The sequence below is a fragment of the Phacochoerus africanus genome, chromosome 2 (assembly GCF_016906955.1).
Source record: "Phacochoerus africanus isolate WHEZ1 chromosome 2, ROS_Pafr_v1, whole genome shotgun sequence".
NCBI lineage: Eukaryota > Metazoa > Chordata > Mammalia > Artiodactyla > Suidae > Phacochoerus > Phacochoerus africanus.
Window position 1 is genome coordinate 68,491,616 of NC_062545.1, and position 20,065 is coordinate 68,511,680.

General features: G+C 35.8%; 1 protein-coding gene across 1 annotated transcript in view; it reads left to right on the forward strand.

Moving 5' to 3' along the window:
- GRIK2 (glutamate ionotropic receptor kainate type subunit 2) overlaps nt 1–20,065 on the forward strand; it is a 626,277-nt gene that overhangs the window by 426,342 nt on the left and 179,870 nt on the right. Inside the window, exon 11 of the mRNA XM_047761628.1 lies at nt 10,394–10,600. Coding sequence (XP_047617584.1) covers nt 10,394–10,600 — 207 coding nt within the window. The remainder of the gene's footprint in view (nt 1–10,393; nt 10,601–20,065) is intronic.

Consider the following 20,065-nt stretch of genomic DNA (forward strand, 5'->3'; position numbering starts at 1 on the left):
CCAATAAACAAAGCAGAATGAAAACAGATTCACTAATACAGATGACAAATGGTGGTTGCCAGGGGAAAGAGGGCTGGAGGGTTCAAAACACGTGAAGAAAATTATGAAGTACAAACATCCAGTTATAAATAAATAAGCCATGAGGATGTAATGTACTACAATAGGAATAAAATCACGAATAGAGTAATAACTTTGAGTGGAGATAGACGGCTATTAGACTTATCCTGGTGTTCGTTTCGTAAAGTATGAAAATTACGTAGTACACCTCAAACTAACGTAATATTGCACATCGGTTATATTTCAATGTAATTTTATCACATGACAATAAAAAAATAAACAACAGAGTTAAAAATGGGTAAAAAACTTGAATAGATATTTCTCCGTAGAAGATACACACATGGCTAGCGATTGCATAAGAAAATGCTCAACATCTTTAGTCATTAGCAAGATGGAAATCAAAACCATAATGAGAAAACCACTTTACACCTACCTGGATGATTATAATTTTAAAAAAGAAAATAACAAGTGTTGGTGAAGATATGAAGAAAATAGAACTTTCATATATTGCTAGTGGGAATATAAAATTATGCATGAAGTGGCATGGAGCTGCAGCTGGCCTCCTGATGGGTGTGCTGGGGCCCCACACTGATAGACAAGGGGGGAGATTCCAAAATAGTCCTTGCCAGTACTGTATTTTTATGGTAGAACAAGTTCCCTAAATGGCTACTGCTGGCATCTCTGGCCTGAGAGAAAGTTCCAGTTTGCCTCTTACCTCTCTGGAAGATTCTGCAAGATCAGAAAATAGGTTTGACTCAGGCTCCTTTCAAATTGCTGTACCTGTGTGGGACTTGAAGAGTGTGATACTTTATGCACTCCCTTTAGGACTGGAATCTCTGTTCCCCGTAGCCCTCTGACTCTCCTTAACATAGGTCCCCCTGGTTCTTAAGGCCAAATATTCTGGAGACTTCTCCTCCCAGGTCAAGACCCCCAAACTGAGGAGCTCAATTTGGGGCTCAGATCCTCCAGTGAGGACCTCTATGACTGTGATGTTTCTCCCATTTGTGGGTCACCGATCTGGGGGTGAGGGTCCTGACTATACTACATCTGCACCCCTGCTCCCTGTCTCATTGTGGTCCCTTCTTTCTGTCTTTAGATTGTGGAAAATCTTTCTGCTGGTATTCAGGTCATTTTCATAGATAGTTGCTCCATAAGTAGGTGTAATTTTGGTCTGTCCATGGGAGGAAGTGAGTTCGGGGTGTTCCTATTCCATCATTTTGACCATCTCCCCATAAGAAAGTCTTTATATATTCTAGATAGTAACCCCCTACCAGATGTATGATTCATAGTATTTTCTACTATTACTGCAGAAAAATTTGAGAAGGATTGTTCCAAGTCTTTAAATTTTGATAGACTTTACCAGGAAAGTCATCTGGTTCTGGGCTTTTCTTTTTTGGGAAGTTATGAATTTCTGATTCAATTTCTTTATTTGCTAAAGTTCTATTCAGATTTTGTATTTATTCAGTCGGTTTTGCTTGTTGAGTCTTTTTAGAAATTTGTCCATTTTATCTGAGTTGTTATATAGTTATTTCTATTACTGTCTTATACTCTTATAGGTGTTTTGATTCTATAAGATTGGTAGTAATTGGACCTTCTTTTACTTGAAACTTCTTCAGTTTTTGATTGGCTGGTCTAGCTAAAGATTTGTCAAATTTTCTCTTTCTTTTCAAAGAATCAAAAACTCCATTGAGTCTCTCTACTATTTTTGTTGTTGTTGTTCTCTAACTCATATATCTCCATGATAAACTTTATTTCTTCTTTTCAGGTTTGTAGTTAGCTTGGTATTATTTTTCTAGTTCTTAATGGTATAAATATAGGTTATTGATTTGACATATCTTCTTTTTTTAATGTAAGCATTTATAACCATAAGTTTCCTTTTGAGTAATGCTTTTACTCTATCTAACAAGTTATAACATGGTCTGCTTTTGTTTTCACTCATCACAGTGTTTTCTAATTTCTCTTAAGATTTCTTCTGTGACCCATTGTTTAACTGTATTGTTCAATTGCCATGTGTTTGTGACGTTTTCAGATTTCCTCCTGTTATTCATTTCCAGTTTCATTCCTTTATGGCTGGAGAAAGTACTTTGAATGATTTCAATCTTTTAAAATTTATTGAGAATTATTTTTTGGCCTAACATATGGACTATCCCGGAAAACATTCTATTTGCAGTTGAGAGGAAAGAATATTTTGGGGCGCTAGTGCTCTATAAATATATAGTGTTCTCTCTCTATATATATATCAGGTCTAGCTGATTTATAGTATTGTTCAAGTCCCCTATTTCCTCATTTCCTCACTGATTTTCTGTTTAGTCTGTCTGTCTTCCTTCCTTCCTTCCTTCCTTGTCTTTTTAGGGCCGTACCTGTGGTATGTGGTGGTTCCCAGGCTAGAAGTCATATTGGAGATTTAGCCCCTGGCCTACACCACAGCCACACTAGATCCAAGCCACATCTGCAACCTACACCACAGCTCATGGCAACGCCAGATCCTTAAACCACTGGGTGAGGCCAGGGGTCAAACCTGCATCCTCATGGGAACTAGTGAGACTCATTTCCGCTAAGCCATAATGGGAACTCCTGTCTAGTTTTTCTAACCATTGTTGAAATTGGGTTATTGAAATTTACAACCATTAATATAGGACCATCTATTTCTTTCTTAAATTTTGACAGTTTTGTTTCTTATATTTTGGGGCCCTGTTTTTTAGATGCTTATATGCTTATTATTGATATATTATCTTCATGGATTGACACTTTAATGCATATCCTCTGTCCTTTCTTTCAAGTAACAATATTTTCCTGTGTTATTAATTTTCCCCTATGACTTCACTTTACTCTCTGGTGTCCTTTTATTGCAACCCAAATGACACCCTTTCTCATTTCTTGAATGGCAGTTCTACTGAAAACATGTTCCTTTAGTTTTTATTTATCTGAGAATGTCTTAATTCCACCTTCATTTTTTGAAGGATAGTTTTGCCAAATATAGAATTCTTGGTGGATAATGTTTTCTTTTAGCTCTTTAAAAACCCACTGCAGTCTGGTCTTCATTGTTTCTGATGAGAATTGGCATTTTATTGAACATCTCTGCACATGACAAATCACTTCTTTCTTGCTGCTTTAAAGACTTTGTCTTTCAACAGTTTTATTATAATGTGTCTTCCTGTGGGCTTCTTTTAGTTTATTCTTCTTGGGATTCATTGAATTTCTTATGTAGTATTTTTATTATTGGCTACTTCTTATAATTTCTGTTTTTTATTGATGCTTTCTATTTGATAAGACATTTTCCTGATGACTTCCTTCAATTCTCTGTGCATGGTTTTACCACAATGATCATATTTAAAACAATTGATCTAAGTTTTTTCTAAGTCCAATAACTGCTTTCTGTCAGGGACAGCTCCTGTAAAGAGGCTGTTAACTTCTTGTTTCTTTTCATACCTCATATTTTTTTTTATCAAAAAATTAACATTTTGAAAATTATCATGTAGCAACCCTATAAATCAGATTCACCTCCCCCCCCAGGAGTGGTTATTATTTATTGTGGTTGTTTGTTTACTTACTGTTTAGCAGACAAACACTTAGTATTACTTAGTTTGCTTAGTATTGCTAATGATTTATAAAATCTATATTCTTTGTTTTATGGGGCCACTAAAATGTGTGGATTTTGGATTAGTGATCATCTATTGATTTAATTAAGATTCCCTTAAACTCTTGGAACAAAATAACAACAAATGAAACCTCTTTCCATAGCTTATGTATTGAGACACTCCCTCACTGTTTAGCCAGGTAGTTTCCACTTCTGCCCTTCTTTCCTTTCTGCTTGCACAGAGACTGAAGTCCAGCCACAGGAAAATGTTTCATGTCCTCTCAGGTCTTTTCTGAGCCTACATCCTGCTATAGACATGAAGGTGGTTTTCTAGATTTCCTTGAAGATTCTGGAGCTTTTCACAACCCTAATTGTCCCACGTATACCTTTCCCAAGCCTCTTCTGTCTTTTCTATTCTAGGCATTTTAGTTTTTTATTTCTTGCTCTGCATGTTTTCTCTTGCTCAGGAAGTATTGGCTAACATATTCGCCTTTAAATTCTTATGAAAACAAAATAAAACAACAAAACAAAACACCCATGAGGCAGCTCCAGCCCTAGGAGAGCTCCTATGTAGGCAAAAAAAAAAAAAGGCGAGCCCTTGAGCTGATCCTTCAGGGAAGCATCACACATGTAAAAAGACAGAATTACATTCTTTGAGAATAGGCCCATAATGTTCACTGCGGTACCCACAACCTACATCAAGAATGTGGCTGACATCTTTAGACCTGCTGCAGAATTGGGGAGTGGAAGGCAGTAGCAACTGGGTAAGTTGATATGCCACAGAGCTCTACTCCCAAAATTCTGTAGTGTTTTTCTTCACAAAGAATTTCCCTGGGTGTTGTGAGTTTTTTTTTTTTGTTGTTGTTGTTTTTGTTTTTTTTTTTTAGATTCCAGAGTTCCAAAAAAATTGATTTATGAAACACTCTAACAGTTTTGCAAGCTTATTCATTGCTTCTACACCAGCTTTTTCTCTACCATACCGAGTTGCAAATGTATTGCCCACAAAGCCAAAAAATATACTATTTGGTTTTTAAGAGACAGTTTATTGACCTTTGTTCTGGAAATCTACATACAAAATCTGCATAAAAAGTATTGATTAATGAATGCATGAATGGGAGTTCCTGTCATGGCACAGTGGAAATAAATCCAACTAGGAACCATGAGGTTGCAGGTTCAATCCCTGGACTCTCTCAGTGGGTTAAGGATCCAGCGTTGCCGTGAGCTGTGGTGTAGGTTGCAGACGTGGCTCTGAACTGGTGCTGCTGTGGCTGTGGTGTAGGCCAGCAGCTACAGCTCCAATTCAACCCCTAGCCTGGGAACCTTCATATGCCACAAGTGTAGCCCTAAAAAGACAAAAAAAAAAAAAAAGAATGCATGAATGATGCTTTGGTGGGTGAATGGATGGATGAGCAATAAAATATTTTACATTTATATTTTAACTGAGGTTATGATATGTACATATTACATGCATCTTGTTAAACATTGTATAAAAACTTGCAATGTACTTTGTTAGAAAAACGTAGTAATTCATTGATCATCTTTGGAGTTGCTGTTTTTACTTATATAGATCACTATTCCATACAAGGATGACAGTGGCCAATTAAAATCAAAACTTTCTGGAGTTCCCGTTTTGGCGCAGTGGTTAACGAATCTGACTAGGAACCATGAGGTTGTGGGTTCCATCCCTGGCCTTGCTCAGCAGGTTAAGGACCCGGCGTTGCGGTGAGCTGTGGTGTATGTAGGTGGCAGATGTGGCTCAGATCCTGTGTTGCTGTGGCTCTGGCATAGGCCGGTGGCTATGGCTCTGATTCGACCCCTAGCCTGGGAACCTCCATATGCTGCAGGAGCAGCTCAAGAAATAGCAAAAAGATTAAAAAAAAAATCACAACCTGAAGAGTGAAAACATACTTTAATATTGAGGAGACATTGTTATTTTTAGCTTTTTTTTCCAAGTTGACATCCCTCATTATGTGTTCTTAATCTAGCAAGGGGTGTTGTTTATTCAAGCAGTGGGTTATTCATGGTTGGATAGTTACAGTGAGTTGATAACTTATTTGTTAAAGAAATACCCATCTTATTGGTATTGTTGTTTATGTAAATACCCTTTCATCCTTAACCTCCCTTTTGAAAGCATGATTCTTCACTTTGCCTTCTCTTGAGCTTTCCAGGGCAAGATGTTGTTGTGGTTTTTTTTTTTTTTTTTTTTTTTTCTCATGTTAAGGAATAACTTTAGTTTTATTAAAGAGCTGACTTACCTCCCTCAAGAGCTAACTTCAGCAGCATCATTGCCCCTGCCCTTCATGCTGCTCACTCATTAGCCTTCTACTTACAATTAACTTTGTAGTATCTACCTGATCCCCACACTCTGAAAACTAAATTGCTCTGTTATTATTTATTAGTTAATATTTTCAGTATGAGGGCAGTGATAGGATACAAAGGGTATGTGCATAAGGCTCAGAAATAGAAAGAAATAAATGATTTCTTGGGAAAATTTAAATAGGTTAGTGTTGAGTTTTAATCTCCATAACTTAGTTTAATATGTTGTTATTATAAGCATGTGTCTTTATCATGTGGCTCATAGAAATGCTGTGTTTTCTTGTCAAGCCTATATTCATTGAGGAAAAATTAAGAGACATTAACAAAATAAATATAAATTCATAAAACATAAATACCTCATAGTTGAGGATATTGTTACCCACAAACAACTGGAGTTTCAGCTAGTTGCCACAAAATAATTTTAAAAGATTTCTGGTTATAAGGGTAAATTCAAAACCAGACCGGGCTACCTGAAGATCCACTTTTGTTTTCCCAAATAGACAACTTAGGGATGACAGTGTCATAGGCCCTAATATTCACCAGAATGCTTTAAAAGAAGGCACAGAGTCATATTTCTCAAAAATGTACTTGTTAGTGATATTCTCCCTCTGGTAATTAGTAAAGCAAGTGGTCTTGTAAATGATGCAGGATTTTATAAAATAGATTAAAAACCTTAAATTCATCACTAGGTTAGGAACCCCATAAGGGCTGGGATTTTTAGATATTGTTTTGTTTTATTTTTCTTTATTGTATACCTAGAGCCTAAAAGAGTGCTGGTACATAATAAGATTTTAATACCTGTTTGAATAAATAAATATGTTTTCAGCCTTATTATTGTAATAGTAAGGGATATTTTATGCATATCATAGAAAATTAATTTGCATTTTAATGTCTCCAATCTTTTGAAATAATGGGTAATTCAATGTTGGTTCAAGGGTTAACACATGAAAGAGATACTTTATCTCTCAGATAATGGCAGAGGGACATGTAAATTACACACGTAAAAAGTATAAAGAATTATATTTAAATAAAACATTTTGTTCCCCTTAACCTTAAAACATAGTTCACTTTTTCAGAACTTCGTTTTTGAGTTTATTCTGTGCCAACTCTCAGTCTAATGCAGATAAAAATATATGAGTTATTGGATTCCTTAAAACTAGGGTTGATAGTAGAAATGCTGACAAATCCTTATTACAGATGCCAGTGGAATGAAGTGCTTTTACCTCTAGCAAATGCTGATGTGGAGATTTAAGACTATGTGAGAAATCAGTAAAGTTGCCCAGGAGAGTTTTATCATATTATTCATTGAACTCAGTATGTGGTACAGTAATTGCTTCTGGTACCATTTTTCTTTTCTTACACGAGGTTATTATTTATCCTTGTGCTTTGTGAAACAGAGAAAGAATCTAAAGGAGAGTCGTAACTCGATGTAAACTATCTTGTGACACAGTGTAGCTGGAGATAGGAATCGCAGCTGGAAAAGCGTGTCTTCTCAGAATTAAATATGGGAAGAATGATTTTAGACATTGTGGAGATCCATAAATACTAAAATATGCACTCAGACAGCATATTTTTTCCTAGTGATACGAAAACCTCTTTAAAAAATATATATCTAAATAGGTTTTTAATCTCACAGGGATCAAGAATTTTATTTGTCTATGACAAAGTTCCCTTATTAGCTGATAAGTGAAGAAAATCAAATTAACAGGTAGGATGGTTACTACAGAAAGCTGGATTAGTGAGATTTAAATAGCATAATATTTTTTGGAGTTTTGGCTCTGCTTTTGTACGTTGTGCATATACATCCTTCACATGATTCATATACTCTTAAGTAATCACTAACATTCATCTTTTTTTTTTCCAAATGTTCAAGTGAGTTTGTATGAAAAATATACCATTAATATTTTGGAATGAAAATTTTAAATAGAGACAATGATGACTTAATAGCACAATTAGGGGAAAACATTTTTAGACACTCAAGTTGCCACCTAAATCCGTTGGGCTTAAAATATGCTATTTTTACAAATTCCTGAAGTACTTCTATGTTAAAAACATGTGTTCTTACTTAAAAAGAAGATAATTTGTGATCTAGAAAATGAATTTTCTAGATCATACATTTACTTTTATTCTTTTCTACAACATTGTTTTGATTGCATTGGTCAAGAGTAGCTGCAATATTTTAGCCCTGTGGCTAATCTCAGTTGATTGAAAAAAATAACAAAGCTGTATGATGATACATATTAAATTATCTAATGAGCTCTGCGTAATTATGCATTTATATGGAATTTGGGAACAATCACCAGGAACCATTTAATGTGGGAAGTATAGTATTAAGGTAAATGTAGTCTGATTCCTTAGTTTGTAGGCTATAGTTGTTGACCTTAGGCGAAATGCTTAACACTTCTATTTCTTCCTCTGTAAAATAGGCAGAAATATCACTGACCTCACATGCCTGTAATGAGGAATAAATAAATTAATCCAAGGAAAGCACTTAGAACAGGGCTGGAAAGTAAGTAGGTGCTTGAAAAATGTTAGATAAGACTACTCAGTGTGTGCAGCTTGAAAAATGGTCAATGTTTGTGACTTTCAGATCAAAAAGAAAACTCATCCATTTACTTGTAAATCAGAAACTAACTGAAACCAGTTAGTTAACCAGTATGAAGTTAATAGAGTTAATCTATTGTACCAGCATGCATCTTTTTCAGATTATTTTCCATTATAGGCTACAAGTTATTGAATATAGTTCTCTGTACTACAGAGTAGGGTCCTTGTTGTTTATCTATTTTATATATAGTTTACTGTGTATGTGTTAATCCCAAACTCCTAGTTTATCTCTCTTCCCACTGCTATTCCCATTTGGTAACCATAAGTTTGTTTTCTACCAAAATATTCTTTGGATTCCCATATTATCAGCCTGAAATTCTCTAGCTGTACTGCCTTCGTCAGGAGAACATGTGTTCATCTCAAGTTCCTAACCCTCTGCCCATAGGTTAGGAGCCTGAGGGTTTGCTACCACATAACCCTAACCACATAGGGGAACCTAGCTGTCTTCAATTTTTTAGAATGATGGCCCTCATGGCATGACTTGTTCTGCAGGGGTTGGGAAGAAGGTGACTGCATTATGGCTGGACTGGCTCAGCAGCTCCTAAGCTTTTTCACTTTGCAGTGTCTTTCTTTAAGAGAGCAGCTTTCAGAAGCTTTGCCCATTCTCAAATAAGTAGTAGAGCCAACTGCACCCTGGTTTGTTTATAGCACAATCTGTCACACCATGCTCCACCTGCTCCCAATAAAATATGCTAATACATGGATTCTCTTAGCCCTTGGTTAAACATATGGTTTTTAATGGGGCCTCCTTCACAGAGCCTTACAGGATTTGGCTCCTCACTTTTTCTTCATCCTCACCTTGTTCAACTAATTCCCTCATATATTGGGTGTGACTTAGCCATATTGATGGCTCTTGTCCTCTTCCTGGAACACTCTGGTGTCATATTGATCTGAGGCTTTTTACTGCTATGTCCTTGGCCTGAGATGTTCTTCTTTCAGATTTTCAAATGACTAGACTCCATCTCATCTTTTAGGTTCTAGCACATGTTTCATCTCCTTAGAAAAGATTTCCAGACATATTGCTCAGTTTTGCCTTATTTTCTCGTCTTGCCAAGTACCTTGAGGTCGTTCTATATCTTATTGCACTAGTTTATGTTCGTATACAGTTTATCAGCATCAGAAGTTATGTATTCTGTTTGTTTAGGCATTTATTATTTGTTTCTTCTATATCATGAACATCATGACTCAAGACATTTATCTTTTATGTAATGGAGGACTGGCTCGTACTAAAAGCTCCATAAAATGTTGTTGACTGAATGCATAAACACTTGGTAAATATTTGCTTCTTTTTCTATATTCTAAAGTAAGCTACTGCTTTTTCTCTGATAATTATGTAGTTGTAGTTTTCATGGTTCTTAGGATAAAAGGTGGTAATGTATATAAAAGTCCCTAATACAATTCTTAGCACATGGTAAGCAATTAAGTAATGACATTTTCCATTCTTTCAACAATAAACTGAAACAGCAAACCAGAAATTAATTATAGGGTATAATTCAAATTGGTGTATTGTGATCATGGTAAAATTATATCTTAATGTTATATAGCATATGTCACATTATATATAATTTATTGTATGTGATATAAGATGTGGCATAAGATATATAATATATTTTTATTTTATAGTTGTGATGAAGTTATTATATTTAAATATTCTCTTGTGAGACATCAATATTATTTTCAAAGCAATCTGCCTTCTTGTATATTAATTATAATTAGAAGAAATTAAAATTGACTATTGTCCTAAATTGAAATGTTCTATCCTCTAAGGAAAGTTATATATTGTGATAGTGAGTTTCATGATTAACTGACACGTACTACCTTTGTGTTCACTGTTTCTAGGAGGAACCCTATGTCCTGTTTAAGAAGTCTGACAAACCTCTTTATGGGAATGACCGGTTTGAGGGTTATTGCATTGACCTCCTCAGAGAGTTATCTACAATCCTTGGCTTTACATATGAAATAAGACTTGTGGAGGATGGGAAATATGGAGCCCAGGATGATGCCAATGGACAGTGGAATGGAATGGTCCGTGAACTAATTGATCATGTAAGTCCCTTCTCTCATATTTACTAACTTAGGGAGACTGCTAATAGATTTACTTTTTTATGGTTGGGGCGAATAATGTCAAAGAAGAGTAGCATATTTTAAGTATTTATTTTCCCCAATAGTGTTATTCAAAGGATGTATTATATATATATATTTAATAATTTTTGTTTTTTCTCATTATAGTTGATTTCAGTGTTCTGTCAATTTCTACTGTTCAGCAAAGTGACCCAGTCATCCATATTTGTATATATTCTTTTTCTCACATTATCATCCATCATGTTCCATCGCAAGTGACTGGATATAGTTCCCTGTGCTATACAGCAGGATCTCATTGTTTATCCATTCCAAATGCAATAGTTTGCATCTGTTTTTTTTCATTAAACTTACACAGTTTAAGGGGATGTATATAGTTCTATTAGAGAAAGATGTCTGTCTTAAATTAAATAGTACTTAGTGATTTAATATCTTGAAGTATATGGTTTTAATTAGCAAAATGAAATGTGGTTTAAAAATGATGAATTTCTTTTCCACTTTTATAATTCTAGCTTTCTAATCAACAGAGAGAATGGGTGGCATAAACTCTAAATTTCATAATAAAAATCCTGTCTACTAGGATAATATACTTCTTATCTCAAGAGATGAGAGAAACCTATCTGTAAAAAGCCTAGATTAAGAAGTTCCCGTTGTGGTGCAGTGGTTAACGAATCTGACTAGGAACCATGAGGTTGCAGGTTCGATCCCTGGCCTTGCTCAGTGGGTTAAGGATCCAGTGTTGCTGTGAGCTGTGGTGTAGGTCGCAGATGTGGCTTGGACCTGGCGTTGCTGTGGCTGTGGCATAGGCCAGCAGCTACAGCTCCGATTGGACCCCTAGGCCGGGAACCTCCATATGCCGCAGGGAGCAGCCCTAGAAAAGGCAAAAAGCCAAAAAAAAAAGTATAGATTAAGATACACTATAAAAATAAAGCGAGGATATTAACCATATTGGAGCAGGAGGATAGACATTTTATTTTTTAATTCAATGACATGTTCTTTCTTGGTCAGGAAAGCATTATTTCGTAATTTCTCAGGTGGTAGTGTCAATTAATTCATCTACTTGAAATAAATTTATCTTTTAAATATCATTACATTGTATTTGACTATGTGTTTGTAACATTTAAGCATATTTTGAAATTTTCTATAATATTAAGTCAGTTAACTATGGCTAAGAATTTTATAAAATAAAATTATTTTAAAAAAAGTGAGTTTTATCCTATGTGATCTTATGTGAATTGTATCTGAAATAAAAATTCTTACCTACAGAAATAGCAAACATAGGCAATTTTCAAAGTGTTTTGAAGATATTTTGCTATTAATTACAAATTTCATTATCAAGAAAGAGAATAATGGAGATCTGTCTATCCATGTACTTACCTATCTTGTCAAGAAAGGGATATTATTCAATGACTAGTAAGTAAAATAACACAAACTAACATTAAAAAATTCCTTTTTCTTCAAATCTTCAAAATATTTATTATAATGATTTGTAATTTACTCAATAAGTTCCTAAAGTTATAAACTTGATCAATTATTTCTCACAAATTTTGCATATATGGGATATTTATATTTCAAATTTGTAAAATCTGTTGGAAGATGACCATGTATATAGTTTGAAATCAGATATAAAACCTTAAATTATATGTTAGTTTCTATTTACTAATATAGCAGTATCTATCAGAAACCTAATCCAAGCTGGTATAAGTAGTTTACTGGTTTTGGTTTGCATCTTTGTTAAGTTCAAAGTAGTGTGGCTGGATTTGGAGGTATCAAGGTTTAGTCTTTCTGATCTTTTGCCTCAATTTGGCTTTCATTTTTCTGTGTTTGTCTTACTCTTAGACATGTGTTTCACAATAGGTGGCAAGAACATTTGCTGCCAACTGTTCTAGATTAGCCATCCAGCTAGAAATATAGCACCTGGAACCTATAATTTTTATCAAACCTCCCAAATTTGGTTTTATTTGTCTGACCTATGTCATAAACTAAATCCTGAGCCATTCATCCTATTCAGAGGGAAATGGTATTCTCACTGGTTATCCTGGGGCCTATACACACTCAAGAAACTAGGAGATAGGGACACCTCCTTTAAAAGCAGAGTTGGAAAACTGTGGGCTTTCAGAGGAAAACAGGGTGTTTATACCTGAAGAAAGTGAAAAGGGTGCTGCACAGGCCAATGCAATGAATGCCTTTGTGCATATATTTGTGTTTGTAATTAACATTCTTTTCATTAAGCTTTTTGAAATTCAAAATTGATTAGAAGTTTTAGGTTTCTAGAATTTGTTTCTTTTTTTATTTCCTGCCTATATAATTCTTTAAGAAAACTACAGAGTAGAAAATTAAGGTTAGGATATATGCTTTAGAGTGATGGCTCTAAATGAAGGAATAGTTAGGAGGGTATTATCACTTTTTTCGATATTTATTTCTCAAAAAATTGTTGGTGTCGAGCTGAGACCACTGATGAAGACTTCAAGTTATTTATTTCATTTTTCTACTGCCATGCCAGTCACCTCACCTTCTGTATTTTCCTTGCTAGAGTACCGTCCTATGTCAGTATATGCTTTCTTGATGCTTTCTTCATGTCTCGTTGGCTTAGCCTTGGTTTTTAACATGTAGTCACATTAAACTAGAATGAGGACTCTAGTCAGTGTATTTTTCTTTGTAGGACCTCCGCTTGGTTTGCATGTTCATGAAGATGCTAATCCCAATGTAAAGGAATAACTGAACTACTAATCAGATTAATACCCTGAACTTCTCCCACCTCCTACTTTTCTTAGATAAGTTATGAGAGATCTCCTCTCTCCTAACTTGATAACCACTTTCATCCTGAAATTTCACCATTCTCTATCTTCAGCTGTCATCTTTAGACCCATATATCTAAGCACCTTTGGTATATTTTCCACACAAGTGTCTCATAAGCACCTCAAAGTTCCAGCCTGAATTTATTATTTATATTTCTTGAATCTGTTCCTTCTGAGGAGTTTCCTGTATCAGTACAGGGCATAAACAATTCAACAGGTTTCCTAAGTCAAAAATTTAGTAGTCGTTTTTGCATTATTTATTGAGGGTGCTTCTTAAATAATTCTGAAAACTACTCACTTCTCTCCATCTCCACTGTCACATGGATTAATTTCCCAATAAGAGAATTTTCCCTTCTAATCTGTTATCTATCTGTATCATTCAGCTGGAGTCTCGTTTCAGAAAACAAAATCCGATCATGCCCCTCTTCTGCATAAAATTATTTAGTAATTTTCATTGTCCTAAAGATATAGGACTAACTACATAATGTATTCACAAGCCCTTCTCATTTGGTTATAGTTTATGTCCTCTGGAAATCTTTTTGACCCATCAGATCTACTCTCAGATCGTCTCCACTCTGCTTTCTGTATTGGGAGATTGTTCTACATAGAATAGATCAACAGGGCTTCCCAGCTAAAAATCCAAAGGAAAGAGGAGAGTAAGGTCAGGATTTTATTTTCCTCCTTGCTCCCAGATATGTTGTCTTGGTCTGGCTTGGGTCCCCACATTGAATGTCATCGTTTCTCATGATAGCGGCTACTCTACACAAATCTCTTTCTTATTCTCAGTTGCAGTTTGTACCCTATGTAGCTGTTTCTTCTGATCTTTGTGGGGGAGTACAGTTTAGCTGCTAATAGCCTTGGGTTCCTGCACTCTCTTAATATTCCCCTTTACCAGTAGTTCACAAGTGTGTCCCACAGCCTGCAGAATCAGTTTCACTTTAAAACTTGTTAGAAATGCAGATTTTTACTCTGCAGTGAAATCTGGCAATCTCTGTTTTAACAAGCCTTATTAATTAGATTCTGATGTTCCCTGAAATGTGAGAATCAATTAGCCGTTTTATATATAAACCCTGCTTAGTTATCTTCATTTGAGTGGGTATCTGTTTTCTATTGAGACCCTAACTGGCACACCTTTTTAATATTTTCATCTATGCTGCTCTCTCTAGCCACCTACATGTGAACTTTTTGCAGCCTTCTTCTCCTTTGCCTCCAAGTTAGTTTTGTTTTGTAGCACTCTCCTCAACCCCTATCCAGCTCACCTCATCTGAATTACTTTTACTTTGTTTCAGAAACACCCCACCCCAGGAAGCCCACCTGCTATGTATCTTTCTACTTACTTGCATGTAAATTATATAGAAGTCATATTATCAATCAGGGCTACTTTAGTTACAAATGTATGAAACATAGTTAAATATAGCTTAGACAAAAAATATGTTTTTTAAAAAGCCTCACATTACTAAAAGCATCCAATAGTGATTTTCACTTCAAGCATATTTGGATCCAAGGTCTTAAAGTAGGCCATCTCTTTCACTGCTTTGTTATTTCTTGGCTTTAATCTCTTCTCTGTAGGTGTTATCCTTAAACACTTTCCACATGGTGACAAACGTGATTCAAGGTGGTTCTAGGCTAGAGGTTCTCAACTAGGGGCATTTTTTTTTTTTCTCCAGAAGACATTTGGCAATGTTGGGAGCTATTTTTTATTGTCACAACATTAGGAGGTGGGGGAGATGCTGCTACTGTTTATCAAATAAAGGCTAGAGATGCCAGCCTCTAAAAATGCAATGATAGTCCCTTATGACAAAAAATTATTTATCCCAAATATCAACAGTGCTCAAGCTGAGAAACTCTCCCCTATGCTTATCTGGTTCTTAGAGTTCTCCTTTTGAAAGAGATAGAGGCTGGTCTCCTTTTGCCAAAGATTCAGCAAGATATATGACAGGGTGTTGGATTGAGGTGGGAGGGACATCAGCTGGACCAGCTTGGACCATGTGCCCATCTGTGAACTAATCACTAAGGCTGGGATTGAGGAAGTGGCTATTGGAATGGCCAGACCTGGATCATACCTCCACATCTGAAACGATGTGATAGAGTCACAAGTTAGAGGGAGCCCAATCTGAATTACAATTGTATGGACACTTACAATTTGTATGGACACTTGGGGTCAGGGGCAAGTAATATTTATTTTATACCAGCTATGTGCCAGACCATTTTCTATATCTTCTAGGTCTTACCTGTTTAAATAGAATTAGAATTACCATTTTATTCAGGTGTTATGATGGGGAAATATAATTAAAAATAAGATCTTCTCTCAACCCAGAAAACCTCTCCACAAGGGTACAAGAAAAAGAAAATAATTTTCATATTGAATGGCATTACACTGGAATGTGATGTACACTATAGGCAATTTGTTAGAGTGCAAAAACAGAAGGAAATATCACCCTTTTGTACAGCTAAGCTGACAAACCCATTACATACATGTTCTCAAGGTAAACAATAATTAGCCCTCAAGAAGTCTTTAAAGCACCATTTATTACATGAGTTTGTATTAGATTTAGCTGGTAACTGTGGTGACTGTCTGTGTTGGGTAATTGGCTTTATCCAATAGAAAAATAAGCTTCTCGGATTTCCCATCATGATTCAATGAAAACAACCCTGACTAGTATCCATGAAGATGTGGGTTCGATCCCTAGCCCCACTCAGTGTGTCAAGAATCTGGGTTTCCAAGAGCTGTGGTGTAGGTCACAGATGTGGCTTGGATTCTGCATTGCTGTGGCTGTGGTGTAGGCTGGCAGCTGCAGCTCTGATTCGTCCCCTAGCCTGGAGCTTCTTTATGCCGTGGGTGTGGCCCTAGAAAAAAAAAGAATGAAAAAAGAAAAAAAAAGAAGCTTCTCATGTCTTTATGACCACGGGTAGATTTTAGGCACTCACTAAAGTTAATTTCCTACCCTCCCACAGAAACTTCAGAAACTTGGAGACAGGATGCCCTCTTTCTTTGTTATTTTATTTCAAAAATATACTTTTCCAGATCCTTGAGAAAGGTATCCCCTGATGGGAAGCCTGGCAAGAGACTTAGCTAACTTTTAAAGATTTATGTACATTTCAGAGAGAGAGAGAGGGAGAAGGAGCAGACTTTGTATTATAAGTTTTCTAAAGTAAATGTTGTAAGAAAAAGGGAGGAGTCTTTTCCATTATTTTAAACTGGGAGAAATGAGTCTCTTTTGTTTAACTTGTATTTGCCCTTACAGTTGCACGTATGTTTATTTTAGTAGTAGCTGGTCTTACCACCTTCTTCTCTCTCCTTCTTGAAAGGACCCTCAGTGTATAGAGTTTGATATGATCTCTCAAATTCATTAGAGTCTAACCAAGGACTATTCTTGGTGGTACAATATTAAGACAGAACCTCAGAAAGTTATTAGGAGAAAGTGGCTCCCTGAGGCATTGTTGGTCCTTGGAAAATGACAGGTCCTTCCCCTGAAAACAATTTCCTCTGCTATCATTTTCACAACAAGGCTACACAACAGACAGATGTGGGTTCAAATCCTAATTCTTCCACTGTGTAGTTTTGTGCCATGGGCACATTTAAACTCTTTAAGCCTGTTTTTTTCAAAATAAAATAGAGATAATATATTAATAATTAGGAATTTATATATATATATATATACACATATATATGTGTATGTATTTCCTCATACAATGTCTGACAAATAATAAATAATAAATGGAGACATAACTTATAAGTTCAAACTCTTTATCTTCTTACTTATTCCATCTTTCTACTATAGTGTTTATGTGTATTCTTATTGAAAACTAAAAACATTTTGACATTCAATTAATTTTGTATTGAATTAGTAAAATCAGTGTTAAGTTTTAATGCAAAATTTATTAATTGAAATCTTCAGTGTTCAAATATCTCAGTGCTTTCCTACCTAATCTCATATGGCCACACCCACAGCATATGGAAGTACCCCAACTAGGGATCGAATTGGAGTTACAGCTGCCAGCCTACACCACAGCCACAGCAACACCAGATCTGAGCCTCATCTGAGACCTATACCGCAGCTCGTGGCCGCAATGGATCCTTTAACCCACTGAATGAGGACAGGGATTGAACCTGCATCCTCATGGATACTAGTCAGATACTGAGCCACAATGGAAACTCCTAATATTATTTTCAAATAAAATCATTATTGGAAAAATAAAAAATTTTGTGGATCTCATATTATTTTATGACTTGGTATTGTCAAAATATTTTTGGATCTCCTAATACTTATTTTATGATGGTATTATTTGAATTATATTGCATATTTGAGTTACATTGATTGAATGTTAATAGTTTATTTTCCTTGCTTGAATCCTTTAAACCAGAACTTCTCAAATACATTTTTTTAAAAAATTAAAAATTTCCAGAAATTCATTCTTTGGTATATTTCATGACAAGTTGGTTTTTTTTTTTTTTTTGGTCTTTTTGTCTTCTCTGGCGCCGCACCCATGGCATATGGAGGTTCCCAGGCTAGGGGTCTAATCGGAACTGTAGCCACCAGCCTACACCAAAGCCACACAGCAACGCGGGATCTGAGCTGAGTCTGCGACCTACACCACAACTCATGGCAATGCCAGATCTTTAACCCACCGAGCAAGGCCAGGGATTGAACCTGCAACCTCATGGTTCCTAGTCAGATTTCGTTAACCACTGAGCCACGATGGGAATTCCAGTTATGTTTCATGAAATGTCAATAGTATGTCCTACTACAGAGGCAATAAGGGAGCAATCTATGAAGTTTTTCCTTAATATAGATGATATACTCTTTTTAATATTTTGGCTCTAAGAAGTCTTTCCATCAGGCTGACCATTATTTGAGTTTTTATAATGAATGGTGACTGGGGCCATTCTATTTAAAATTGTTGGGCAGCTGTAAAAGCTGAAAATTTTTGTGACTCATCAAACTGATTAAAATCTAGATCAGGACACTATTTTACCATAGCAGTTCACTATATCCACAGTCCTCTGTGTTGTGTTCTCTACATGGTCATATTCATTTGTTTCAAATATTACGGAAGACACCTAGGAGACACAAAGAATAGAATTGAAGAAAGTGTTCAACATTCTAGAATATTTATTGAAAGAATGACACAAATGGCCCAGGGTGTTCCACAACAAATATTAAACTCAAGCATGATGCTCCTTAGAGAAAATGCTTTTATTCTTCTGTTATCTTCCAAGGGTCCCAATGAAAGTGTCTATTCAAGCCCCAAGGAAAGAAAGAAACAGTGACATATTTTCCTCAGGAAATTAAAGCATCCTAACTTTTGTATAAAATTTTATGAAACATTTGGTCAAGTGTTTCATTCTTGCAAACCAGCTTAGCTATTGAACCTGACATAGTAGAAGAGTACACAGAAATTTACTAATGCAACCCTTGTGTTAAGTTGGGCACACATTTTACTTGTAGCTTTGGTCTGTGTATTCATAATGGCTAATAACTCATTTGTGGGCTCATGAGACAATTGTTGTATGTTATTCATAAATCCATCTAGAGTTATTCATAAGCATGAAGGGAAACACCAAAACTGCAATAAGTTAGCAGCACATGTTATTATGGGACTACTTAAGGAGACAGGGGCAGTTGAATTACTTTCCAGTCTCTGGTGATGTTTGCCTTGGCAGTGAAAAACTTCAGAAAGATTTATGCTTGTAAATAACCATATATAAGTTAATAAAGGGATGTCAAGCAGTATGTCAAATTTCTGTGAAGATTGAAAATAGATCTCAGACCTGTCCTTACCTTCCAGTTACCAAACTAGTTCAGACACTGGCCACCTCATTGTGTCTTTATTATGTACTTCCTGCCTCTTCTTTATGAAACCACCTACATATTAGAGTCAGATTCTTCTTGTGGAGTTCCCTTGTGGCACAGTGGGTTCAGGATCCACTGTTGTCACTGCAGTGTCCTGGGTTGCTACCATTGTACAGGTTTGATCCCTGGCCTGGGAAGCTCTACCTGCTGCAGGCGCAGCCAATTAAAAAATTAAATAAATAGAGTCAGATTTTTAATCACCAAAGTCTTCTCAGAGCCATCTCACTCAAAGTATTGCAGAGATACCGATAGGTTATAGTATTCAGTTTTAAGTACTCATGTTGACCTTTCATTTATTTCTTACTGTCCCCTGCCACCTGATGGTTCATGCAGTTTTTAAGCTCTCTCACCTTGTCACCTGTTTAAAGTCTGCCTCCAGGGTTTCATGTTGGGATTCTTCTCAACAGGGCTTTTCCTGAAAGGGCCCACTTTTTTGAACCCGTACTTTTGGTGCCTGATCATAGACACTCTTTGCTACTTGAAATTTTTCGTCCTTTCATCTTTGCCAGAGACTAAGTCCCAGCTGGAGACAGATTTCCAAATGCCCTTAATCCAGTGATCTGCAGGGGGCTTCTCTGATCTGTGTCATAGTGCTGATAAAATGTATGAGGGAATACTGTGTACTCATAGTCCTCTGATTTACAATTATTTCTTAATTGCAAATCTGGTGATGTGGGTGCTATATCTCTACTTATTTGCCTATGTTGTATAGACTTGAGAAAGTTTTTTTGTTTTTTTTGTTTGTTTTTTTCTGTCTTAAGATCAGTTTTATCACCTGT